General features: G+C 38.9%; 1 protein-coding gene across 1 annotated transcript in view; it reads right to left on the reverse strand.

Annotated features, from left to right (window-relative positions):
• Window positions 1-8216: 8216 nt before the first annotated feature.
• LOC100352031 (cytochrome P450 2C3) overlaps window positions 8217-12827 on the reverse strand; it is a 28487-nt gene continuing 23876 nt past the window's right edge. Inside the window, 3 exon segments of the mRNA XM_070057553.1 lie at window positions 8217-8257; window positions 8260-8397; window positions 11263-11404. Coding sequence (XP_069913654.1) covers window positions 8217-8257; window positions 8260-8397; window positions 11263-11404 — 321 coding nt within the window.

The raw sequence follows: 12827 nt of genomic DNA on the forward strand, positions 1-12827 counted from the left end.
TGGAAAGAACAGGTCTTCAAAGAGGGAGGTGCCTTTCTCTGAAGGGAGGAGAGAACCTCCACTTTGACTATGACCTTGTCTAAACAAGATAAGAGTCGGAGAACTCAGAGGGCTTCCATAGCCTTGGAAACTCATGACTGGTGCATAGGGAGATTATTGATGCCATAAACAGGAGTGTCAGTTTGTAAAGTCAACAACAGGAGTCACTGTGCACTTACTCCTCATGTAGGATCTCTGTCCTTAGTGTGCTGTGCACTGGGGCTTAATGCTATAACGAGTACTCAAACAGTTTATTTCACTTTGTGTTTCTATGGGGGTGCAAACGATTGAAATCTTTACTTAATGTACACTAAACTGATCTTCTGTAAAAAAAAAAAAAAAAAAAAAGAAATTATCAATTCCCAACTTGACTCTCACTGGGATTAAACATGACAATAGGTCTGATCTGATTTCATCATGATTTAAAAAAAAATCATCTATTATTTTTCACTTTATGTTTCTGTGTGGGAACAAACTGTTGAAATCCTTACTTAAGGTATACTAAGCTGATCTTCTGTATATTAAGATAATCGAAAATGAATCTTGATGTGAATGGAAGGGGAGAGGGAGTGGGAAAGGGGAGGGTTGTGGGTGGGAGGGACGGTATGGGGGGGAAAGCCATTGTAACCCATGAGTCGTACTTTGGAAATTTATATTCATTAAATAAAAGATAAAAAAAAAAAAAAAAAAAAAGAGTTCCATTTCCTCCATATCCTGCTGACAGTTATTTTTTGACTTTGGGGTGATAGTGATCCTAACACGTATGAGGTGTTATGCTTTTGGTATTCATTTACTTGATGCTTGGTGATGCTGTGCATATTTTCTTATACTGATTGTCCATTTGTATGTCTCCTTTGAGAAAATGCCTATTCAAGTCCTTTGCCCATTTTAAGTGGGTCATTTGGTTTTTACTGTAGAGTTGAGTTCTTTATATATTTCAAATATGAATCCTGTTTGACATTTGGTTTTCTTCCATTCCCTGGAATGCCTTTTCACTTTGTAAATTGTTCCCTTTCTTGTGCAGAAATTTTTCTGTTTGAGGTAGTTCTAAATGCTCATATTTGTTTTGGTTTCTTGTGTTTTTGGTACCTTGCTGATACAAAGTCAAAGAGCTTGTCTTCTATGTTTTCTTCTGAGTAACTTATTTTAGATTCCATGAATCTCATAGAAGTAGAGAGGAGAATGCTAGCTACAAGATGCCTGGATAGTAAGGTGGGGGTGGGATATGGAAGATAGTGATGAAAGGATGTAAAATTAAAATTACATGACAAGATATATTTAAATTCCAAAATAGGCAAATATGGAGAGACCAAAAGAAGATAGTTGATTGCTTGGGGCTGGGGATAGCAGGAAGAAGATGGATGGGAGTGGGAAAATGGGAAATGACTACTAATGGTTATGGAATTTTTTACTCAGGTGATGAAATGTTCTAAAACTGAAGTAATTGTTGCACAACTTTGTACATGTTAAGAACCATTGGTTTGCTAATCCTCTGCCTGCAGCGCCGGCATGCAGGGTTCTAGTCCCGGTCGGGGTGCCGGATTCTGTTCCAGTTGCCCCTCTTCCAGGCCAGCTCTCTGCTATGGCCCGGGAGTGCAGTGAAGGATGGCCCAAGTCTTTGGGCCCTGCACCCCATGGGAGACCAGGAGATCAGCGCGGTGTACCGGCCGCAGTGGCCATTGGAGGGTGAACCAACGGCAAAAGGAAGGCCTTTCTCTCTGTTCTCTCTGTCTCCCTCTCTCTCACTGTCCACTCTGCCTGTCAAAAAAAAGAAAAAAAAAGAACCATTGGTTTGTCCATTTTAAATAGCTGAATTGTGAGATATGCGATTTTGTCTCAAGAAAGCTGTTTATAAAAAATCTAAATACTTTTAGATAGGTGTAAATACACACACAGAATTAATGCAGAAAAAAAGTGACAGGAGTACTTTATAATGACTAAAATGATAGATATATATAAAGGGGAGTAGGTACCAACATGAGTTAGAACCAAACAGTGACATCATTATCAATATCACGGGACAAAATGTTTCTTAGAGGACTGTGTTTGGGGTCATGTAGTTGATCGTCTTAGTCAATGCGGAAATCTCTAGAACAACAGCATCATTGTGATCACTTTGTCCCTGTGTTAGGGTACTCACTCCCTTGCTACACAGCCTGGGTAGTCTTGGGACATCTGTTATTATTGGGCTGGTTTTCCTCAGACTGAGTCAAATTCAACATCTAATTTACATGCACTGACCTTTGCTCAGGACTTTAAAATTTACTTTTTATCATGGCAGTTCTTTAAAAATTACTTTAAAATATTTTTTAGAAATTTTCATTAAACGTTTTTATTAACAAGAGCTGTACATACTTATGGGCTACAATGTGGCACTTCAGTACATATACATATACATATACATATATAATATATGTAAAATGTGTTGATCAAATCAACATTTTGTTTCTTCTTTGATAGTACTTTATTATTGGAGCCTTGGATTCCCTTTCTTCTATTTGCTCATAAAATTTTCAGTAGTTCTTTGTGAACTATAGTCACTGTCATTCCACTTCCAAAAAAGAAAAAAATGGAATGGAGGCTATCATGTTTAGTGAAGTAAGGTAGACATAGAAAAACAAATACAGCAAGTTCTCCATCATATATGAAAGCTAAAAACACTCAGTCTGAACTAAAATATTATTTTTTGATGTTAAGTTTTAAACTTCATTTACTCCCTTCATCATTCATTTGGAGGATTTATTCACTCTACATTTTATTCCAGAAACTACCATACATCTCAATACATACCCAAATCCATCTTGAAATGCATACAATCAATCAAGTGGGCATTTAGCTTAGCGTTTATGATCCCACATTTCACATAGAAGTACCTAAGTTCAAAACCAGGCTCTGGCTCCTGGCTCCAGCTTCTTGTTAATGTGAACCCTGGAAAGAATCTGTGGTGGCTCATCTAAAGGAGATTCCTGTCACTCACCTGGGAGACCTTGGTTATGTTCCTGGCATCGAGCTTTGACACTTGGCCTAGTGTCAGGGATTGAGGATATCCAGGGAGTGAAACAACAGATAAAGTCTCTCTCTCCTCCCCCAGCTTCCTTTCTCTGCCTCTCAAATAAAAACCAAAAAAAACCAAAACAAAACAAAACAAAAACAAAAACAAAAAAAACAAAACCAAAAGCCAAAAATGCAAGGCATCTGGAGTTCAAAGACAAACAGATTGTCTATGCAGCTTCTAGAGGTACCAGCAGATACAGGCTAACGGTGAAAGGAGTATTAATTACCTGAACTCAAACATAATCCATTCTGTTTCAAGTGCAGAGTGTGTTAAGACAAAGCTTGTGTGAGCACTGACAAACAGGAAAGGCTGAACACCAGGGCCACAGCTAGATCCCTAGTTTTCCCTTTTTCCTGACACATCTAGGAGCCGGGAATCCAGGCTTTTAAAACACTCCCTGCTAATTCAGTGTGTGTGTTTTCCACTGACATGTTAAATGTTAACCAGTCAGCTCTAATCTTTCTTGAGTGGACTTTTGCTCAGTGATAAAATAACAAAAGTGCTTTATAGTCTAACTCTCCTTGTTGAATTGAACTCTTCTTGTTCAATTATTCTGAGAAAGGATATAGGAATTACTAATAAAAAGTGAAAGTCAGATGCTTTCAATGTACAGCTAGGATTAAGAAAAATGAAGTAAAATATTCTTGTTATAAATGTAAAGTGGATAAACAGAGATCTTCGTTGGAATTCAGCATATTCTATGATTTGCAAGTGTTTAGATTGTAAGTCTTTATTAAATGCTAGGAGATGAAGTGAGTATTTGATGCAGTGGTTAAGGTGTAGCTTAGGATGCTCACATCCCATATTGGAGTGCCTGGTCTGAATCATGGTTCCTCTACTTCTGATCCAGTTTCTTCCATATGTCTACCCTGGGAGGCATTAGGTGATCCCTGCCAGCCACATGGGAGATTCTGATTAAGTTGTATGATACTGGCTTTGGTCTAGCTCTGGGTATTGCAGGCATCTGGGGAAGTGAACCAGAGGATGGAATATCTCTTTCTGTCTTTGCCTCCTTTTCAAATAAAACAAGAAATAATTTTAAAAACCATCTGACTACTTTGTCCTTCAAAATGGAAATCTTTGAAACATTTTCATGTGAATTACTAATATCACAGCTGTCTGGAAATAAAATATCTAGCCTGATTCATAAATTTTTAAATTTACTTTTAAATGAACATGTAACATTGTCTATTTTTGTCATATACCATTTGTAAACTTTCAAGTATACATTCATTTTGTTAAATCTATTAACAAATGATAAAGAGAGAGAGAGAGAGAGAGAAAGAGAGAGAGAATCCATTTGTTGGTTCACTCTACAAATGCCTGCAAATTTAGACCAGGCCAGGTGAAAGCCAGGAGCCAGAAACTCCATCTGGGTCTCCAAAATGGGTGGTGGGAACTTCAGCCCTTGAACCATCCATGTTGCCTCCCAGGAGCATTAGCAGGGAGCTGGAACAGAAGCACAGAGTAGCCAGGACTTAGATCTGCACTCCGGTGTGGGATATAGGGATCACAATGGTGGCTTAGCCTGCTGTATCAGAATGTCCACCCAAAACAAACATTTTAATTTTATTTATTTTTTAATATTTTAAAATTATTTATTTAAAATTTTCTGTGAATTATTTTGTATTTACACAGATGCAAACTTGTTATCTGAAAGTAATGACATTATCTTTTACAACTTTATACTTGTTATTGAAGTGGTTAGATTGTTTAGTACAATTTTGAATAGAAGTGGGGACAGTAAGCATTCTGTCAAATTTCTAATTTCAGAGAGAAAAGTTCAAATCTTTTGTTATTAAAGTTTAGTAACAGCTGTTTTTTTTTTTTTCAGGGAACTCCTTGTCATATTAAAGATAACCTCTTCTATTTCTTTTTTTTTTTTTTTTTTTTTTAAGGGAAAGAGTTTATTAGGGGAAACTCAACAGATTGGATGGAAGGGGAGAAGAAGGAGAGCATAAGAGAGACAGAGACAGAGACAGAGATCAGGAGAGAGAGAGAGAGAGAGAGAGAGAGAGAGAGAGAGAACCAAGTGTTCAGGAACAGTTCCTTTTGTAACTTGCCCGTGGGCAGGCAGAGAAGTAGGAGCAGCGAATCCTATTAAGATGGGGTTGGGGCTGACACCAGTGGTTGGGCCATGTGGCCACCTGGTGGCAGGGGCTAGAGCCCAGGATGGTGTCAGGGAGTAGACTGCGCCATAGATAAGACTGCACCATTTTACTAACATTCCCCCCTTTTGTTTTTTATAAAGCAGGAATTGTATGGGATTACATTAGTTCCAAAAGTCCAGGAGGGGTAGAGGGGCAATAATCTGTCTTTAGAGCTACTTCCTGCTGACATGGGGCAATGAGGTACTCTTTGCTGGCATAGGGCGATGTCTCAAGCCGCTGTCTACTGGGTGGGGAGCCGAGTATATCTCTGTAGCAGAATTTGGTTGACCGCCTGGTTGCTGAAGGCCTTGGTTCGTTCCATTATCACCTCTGTAAACACTTGAACAGACACTGTAGTATAAAAGACAGGGTGAGAATAGCAACCAATGATCCTAAGAGTGGCATTAACCAGGTAAATGCCTTCTAGTTCTAAACTGCTAAGTGCTTTTATCATTAATCATAAATCACTATTGAAATTTATGAAGTGTATTTTCTGCATGCATTGAGATTTTTGACTTTATGATCTTAATTGACGTGATTTGGTGAATTTTCTTAATTGATATTCATTGATATCCAAGTATCTAACAAACTAATTTATTATTATTTTTTCATATTACTGTATTAAATTTTCTAATATATTAGATTTTTGTATTGATGTTCTTGAATGGTTGCCTTATAATTTTTCTTTCTTATTTCATACATCAGGTTTCTTATTAAGAGTAATCTATCTAGACAATGCATAAACAATTTTGAAATATCTCTTTTTAATCTCTGGTAATATTTGTTGGTTTCTGCTTGCTTAAAGCTTTTCTAGAATTTGTTGCTGAAGCATCTGGTTCTCAGTTTACCTGTCTTAAGTTTTTGAATTATGCATCCAAATATTTAATGCTATCCAACTACTAAGATTTGCTCTTTCTTCTTATACTGCTTTTAAATTTTGTCTGCATAGCATTATAGGATTATGCATAAACTTTGAATACATTAGCTTTATTTTACCTACTATGTTGTCTGTACCTATCTGTTTAAATATCAGTAGGAATTACATTGATGATCTCTTTGTCATTCCTGCTATTGGCTATTCTCTCATAGCCATTGATCAGTCTTGTCTAGGCTTTATCCACTTTGTTAGTCTATATAAAGAACAAACTTTTGTCTTAAAGAGTATCTGCTTTATTTAAAAAGCTATTAATACAGAACAGATTTCATGTACTTCAAATATACACTTTTAAGAAATAAGGATACTTTCCTCTCTTCCTTTTCTGTCTCCTCCTTCCTTCTTTTCTTTTAGTTTTTGTAATAACATATTTTCAATTTAACTTATAATCACAAGTTTAATAATACAGTAAATATAGCATTAACAAGTAAATAGTAGAAAGACCACTGTTCCACAAGAATGACTCTTGCTTATTCTGTGATTATAAAGTAAATTGAAAGAATGTTATTGCAAAAATTAAAACAAAAAAGAGACAAGATGGAAGGAGGAGAGAGGGAGAGGGGAGGAAGGAGGTAAGTATTTTTATAAATAATAATCAGATCACAAGATGTCAACTCAGTCATATACCATTTCTTTTTGTATTCTACATATCATCTACCTTACCCCAGTTAGAATGGCTATCATCTAAAATTTAAAAAATAAAAAAGGCAGGCAAAGGTATGGAGAAAAATGTACTCTAATACACTGTTGATGGGAATGTAAACTAGCACAACCATTATGGAAGACAGTATGGAAATTTCTCAGAAATCTGAAAATAGATTTATCATATTGGTGTTGGTAGGCAGGTAGGATAAAATTGATTAGATTCGTGAGCTGGAAGACTATGCCCCCTGTGTGCTTTCACGCTCCTACCTGAGCCCACCTGGATACCCACCTGCCAGTCAGACTATGTAACCACCCCCCTTTGAGAGTGGGTAAAAGACCTGGAGCACGGTGGGCCCTCGCCCTGTTGCCCTTGTTGACGGGCAGGCACATGGCCTTGGGGTTGCCCACTCCCTGCTTTCCTGCCTGCATGCTTGCTCCATGTGGCTCACTCCTGTCCTGCTCTCTGCTTGGAATGGACCCAGCTTAGCTTCTAGACTTCTCTTTCTTCCCTAAGTAAAGCCCTCACTCTCCTGCACATTTCTCTCACTGAATAAAACTCTTAAAAACTTACCATGTTATCTGGTCTATTTGAGCCAGTATTCAGAATTCTTCTCTGAATATGTGGCAAGATCCCACAAGATTACTAATATTGAAAATTATTAATAAGCTGTCCAAGATCAATATGACCCAGCTAGCTCATTCTGGAAATTCACTCAAGAAGATGAAATCAGCATATGAAAGAGTTATCTGTACTCCCATGTTATAGCAGCTCAGCTCCAGTCACAATAGCTAAGATATGGAATCAACCCAGAGATCCATCAACTGACAACTGGGTAAAGAAAATGTGGTATATATACATGGTGGATTATTACTCAGCTGTAACAAAAAGAATGAAATTCTGTCTTTTATCACAAAATGGATGCAACTGGAGGACCATTATACTTTGTGAAATAAGCCAGACCAAAATAAGTAAATATCATATGTTTTCTCTGGGCCACTGTATTTTTACTTTTTATTTCATTGATCTTTTTTATCTTATTATTTTATTTTATTTTTTTAAAGATTTATTTATTTGAAAGTCAGAGTTACACAGAGAGAGGAGAGGCAGAGAGAGAGAGAGAGATCGATCTTCCATCCGATGGCTCAGAGATGAAAATACCTTATTACTCTGGATTGCTTTATGAAAATAATTTTATTGAAGATGAAACAAATTTTTTTCCTTGTGGGGCAATTGAACTGGAGCTTGATGAATTGGGAAATTAGAAGAGACAGTGTTCAGGAATGGCATATTGCTGGTAAGCAATGGATGGGTAACAGGTGACACACAGGCCTGCAATAATCTGTCTGGTTCAGAGGAAGGTGCAGGGTCTCGCCCAGGAGTCTGGTGCCATCTTCAGACTGGAATGAAGCATACCTCACAGAAAGGTGGAATAGGACAAACCCATTATCCACTGGCGTGGGATCAATATCCTTTGGATCAACCAGAGGCTTCAGGGTAAAATGCTGCAAGATGGTGGTCAGGAGTAAGAACAGCTCCATGCGGGCCAGGCCCTCTCCAGCACAAGCTCTTTTTCCTAAAAATGACGTAAACATTAATTTTTCACACAGGAGAAATAAGTAACTATGAAATGAATAAAAGTGTTAAAGAGTGGCTCATTAACCTATACCTCCTTCTGCTTATATCCCAAGCTGGTTCTTTTCATTCCCCCTGAACATGTGAATGTGTGTGTGTGTGTCCTGGGAAAAGTACTTTCTGCACATTTGTGTTAGCACTGCTGTGCTGAGACTTGCCAGTGATCTTTTCACGGACACACACAGGCTCACGCACCTATCCCAGCCAGTGTGCTACACAAAATTATGCTTTTCTATCTGCCTTTGGCCCAGTACTCAGCAACAAATTTATTTCTGCTCAGTTGCATTATCTAAAGGATAATCTCAACCTTTTCATTATTTGATTAAAAATATTTCAAGAGCTTACCATTGCCAGGTATAAAAACAAATGCTGCAAACACGCCACAGACTCTTCTCTGTTTTTCAAATATTTAGTTTTGTTTTCATATGCCTTAAGTTTTACATTTAGAAGATATTCTTATTTTTAAACATAATTTTGTCCTTCAAAAATATGCTAGACATGTCATTGTGTTTAATCAATTAGTGTTTGAATGATACTATAACACTATACAAAAGAAAATCTACAAGTAAAAGAGAGCCTCATTTCCTTCCCTCCTTCCACTCAGTGTCCTGCACCAAGCAGTTGCCAACTCTTTACCACTCCCTGAACAGACTGACAACGTCAAGTTTATCTGACTCCAGTCTTTCCTTTTGCCCTGTGCTCTATTACATATTCTTTAAATGCTTCTGGATTTATCTCAGTGATCATTGATTTTATACTAACCTCTTTGATGTGCCCATTTTATACAATTCACTTCCTTATCAATTTTCTACAACACTCACTAATGTTTTAGCCAGTGCATTTCACTTGAGATTTAAATTTTTTAGCTGACTCACAAAGGAATGTAAGTTCTTAAGAGAAATCTTTAGATTTTTAATGATATCCAAAGTGTCAGGACAAAAGTAGGCCTGGCTCCAAATACAAAAATATGATAAGGATTACGGTAGCAGTGGCTTACTTTTAGATCATCCCTGTGCATTGCACATAATCCTGGAACTACAACATCAAGGATACCTCAAAACCTATTTGTTCATTTGCTTAATCAGGAGCAAATCTCACATTTTCTGTCCCCGTTTTTCTGTTAGTTAGTAAGTCTTATCTGTGGTGTGATCTACCTCCCAGACATCGTCATAGCCTCTAGTCTCCACTGCCATTGCTGGAAGCCAGGTGACCAGATGGCCCAACCACAGGTGTCAGCTCCACCCCCCACTCTGATGGGATTTGCTGCTCCTACTTCCCTTGCCCACCCACCCCCACAAAGGCACAACAGGACCTAGTTCCTGCACACGTGCTCTCTCTCTGGACCCCTCTTTCTCTCTTCTTCGCCCCCTCCCTCTGGCCTGTCAGATTTCCTAGTCAATAGACCCTTTCCCTTAACTCCCGTGTTTGGAGTGTTTTGTGGCAGCCTTACACTGCTACCTCTGTAGAGAAGCTTCTTCTCTGTGTCCTGCTTCTTTTTTGGTGTGTAGAGAAAACTCTCCATTTCTCCTACACTCCTACATTCCAGAGTCATCCTGTACTGGTTCGTCTTTTTTTTTTTTTTTCCCCTAATTGTTCTGAAAAACAGACTCCTCTATACTGCATTAACACAGAAGTTATTTCTGAATAAATTCAGAGGCTTAGATGTTGAAAAGATCCAGTATTTATCCCTTCAATCCAGTTCTGCCAGGCCACAGCTGAGGCAGCGTCTGTATTCCTTTGCCTATAGAGACATCTCCTGGTGATTGGCGAAGACCAATTCAGGTTCCTTGTCTCTTCCGAACTAGGATGGGATCATCCTTTTGATGGAGATAGTTTTAAAGCACCCATTTCCTTCTCCTTGCACACCTCTGAAAACCGTCTTGGCCGGCGCTGTGGCTCACTTGGCTAATCTGCCTGTAGCGCCGGCACCCTGGGTTCTAGTCCCTGTTGGGGCACTGGATTCTGTCCCGGTTGCTCCTCTTCCGGTCCAGCTCTCTGCTGTGGTCTGGGAAAGCAGTGGAGGATGGCCCAAGTGCTTGGGCCCTGCACCCGCATGGAGACCAGGAGGAAGCACCTGGCCCCTGGCTTCAGATTGGCGCAGCGTGCAGGCTGTAGCAGCCATTTGGGGGTGAACCAACGGAAGGAAGACCTTTCTCTCTGTCTCTCTCTCTCTTACTGTCTAACTCTGCCTGTCAAAAAAAAAAAAGTCTCATCATTAAACCAATTATTTAAATTTTTATGTGTGCCACCTATTTTTTTTTACAAGGCTCTTACAAATTGAGTGATGTGGCTCAAATGTTATTTCCTACAAGACAATTTCTCTTACAAACATTTCTGTCCTTACCCTTAAACTGTACTACTCTTGTCCCTAAAATGAACATTGAGTTCTTCTCTCTGGTTCTGCATAGCAGCCTCTAGGAAAGCATTCCTCACAGTTGTATTTCATAGTCTGTTAAGTTGTCTTTCTCACCATTTCTGGGAACATCTGTTTTTCAGTTTCTTTTCTGTCCCTGAATATGATGGGCATGGAATAGTTGCATGTGAGATGCCCTATGAAATTCATTGAGTGAAATGGCTGCTCAGGGCTGATGAGAACACTGGTGAAACTGGACTACTAGGTGCTCTTAAGAATCTCAGTGGTGGATCCGGAAGCAGCCTCCAGTCCAAGGACAAACAGCCTGGACCTTGGGCGTGGTATTTCTAGCCTCATGGAAGAGGCACTTCCTCCAGCCAGAGAGGCTCCATGCAGAGCACATCCTCATCTCACTTGACCCCAGATGAGCAGGTGAAAAGGAAGCTTGCTTGCCTGTGGAGAAAGGCATGAAGTAGTCTGTTTTCTTAAAGTTTCCACTTTCATCCAGGAAGTGGCCAGGGTCAAACTTCTCTGGGTTGGGAAACGCTTTGTCATCATACAGGACAGAACTCAGAGATGGTAATATACTCGTGCCCTGATAAAAAGAGAAACACATAAATAGGATTGTGAAGAAAGAACTTGAAACAAAACAATAAATTTGTTATCTAATCCTTTTGTTTTATAGATAAGGAGAAGGAAGCACAAAAAAGAGAGTTAATTTGCTCCATGGCACAGAATAAACTAATGAGCAAGCTATCAGGTCTAAACTGACATGATGTCCTGGGCAGGGCATTGGTCCTTGACTTAAAAGTCATTTCCTTAGTTTGTAATCTGACACCAGCACTTACTTTGTAGAACATCAGCAAAGCTCCCTGGATTCCTTTGCTCCTTACAAATAAATAGCAGTAACAGTGCTGATATCAGTGAAAATTTACCTCATTCTTTTAGAAATATACCAGGCCTTCTTCAGACCTCAGAAAATGACTAGTCACGGCGTCTATTGAGATAATCATATGGTTTTTCTTCTGCAGTCTGTTAATGTGGTGTATCACATTGATTGTCTTGCGCACATTAAACCATCCCTGCATACCAGGGATAAATCCCACTTGGTCTGGGTGGATGATCTTTCTGATGTGTTGTTGCATTCTATTGGTGAGAATTTTATTGAGGATTTTTGCATCTATGTTCATCAGGGAATTTGGTCTGTAATTCTCTTTCAATGCTGCATCTTTTTCCAGCTTAGGAATTAAGTTGATGCTGGCTTCATAGAAAGAATTTGGGAGGACTCCCTCTTTTTTGATTGTTCTGAATAGTTTGAGAAGAATTGGAGTCAGTTCTTTAAATGTCTGGTAGAATTCAGCAGTGAATCCATCTATCAGAGTCAGTGAACTCAGGGGGCTTCCATAGCCTTGGCAACTCATGACTAGAGCCTAGGGACATTACTGATGCCATAAACAAGAGTGTCAATTTGTTAAGTCAACAACAGGAGTCACTGTGCACTTACTCCTCATGTAGGATCTTTGGCCTTAGTGTGCTGTACAGTGTGATTTAATGCTATAACTAGTACTCAAACAGTATTTTTCACTTTATGTTTCTGTGTGGGAGCAAACTGTTGAAATCTTTACTTAATGAATGCTAAACTGACCTTCTGTATATAAAGAGAATCGAAAATGAATCTTGATGTGAATGGAAGGGGAGAGGGAGTGGTAAAGGGGAGGGTTGCGGGTGGGAGGGACGTTATAGGGGGGAAGCGATTGTAATCCATAAGCTGTACTTTGGAAATTTATATTCATTAAATAAAAGTAAAAAAAAATGACTAGTTACCTACTAGTAAAGCCTTCAGTTCCACTTACAGATGATAGCTGGTAAAACAGATGCTCCTTTACTATGATGGATTATGCCCTGATGAACCCAGGGTAATTGGGAACTTGTTACATCATAGATGCATATAATGAACTGAACCCACTGAACATCAAATCTTTGCAACACAATACACTACAGCTACAGTGTGGGATGTG

The sequence above is a fragment of the Oryctolagus cuniculus genome, chromosome 15 (genome assembly GCF_964237555.1).
Source record: "Oryctolagus cuniculus chromosome 15, mOryCun1.1, whole genome shotgun sequence".
NCBI classification, from domain to species: Eukaryota; Metazoa; Chordata; class Mammalia; order Lagomorpha; family Leporidae; genus Oryctolagus; species Oryctolagus cuniculus.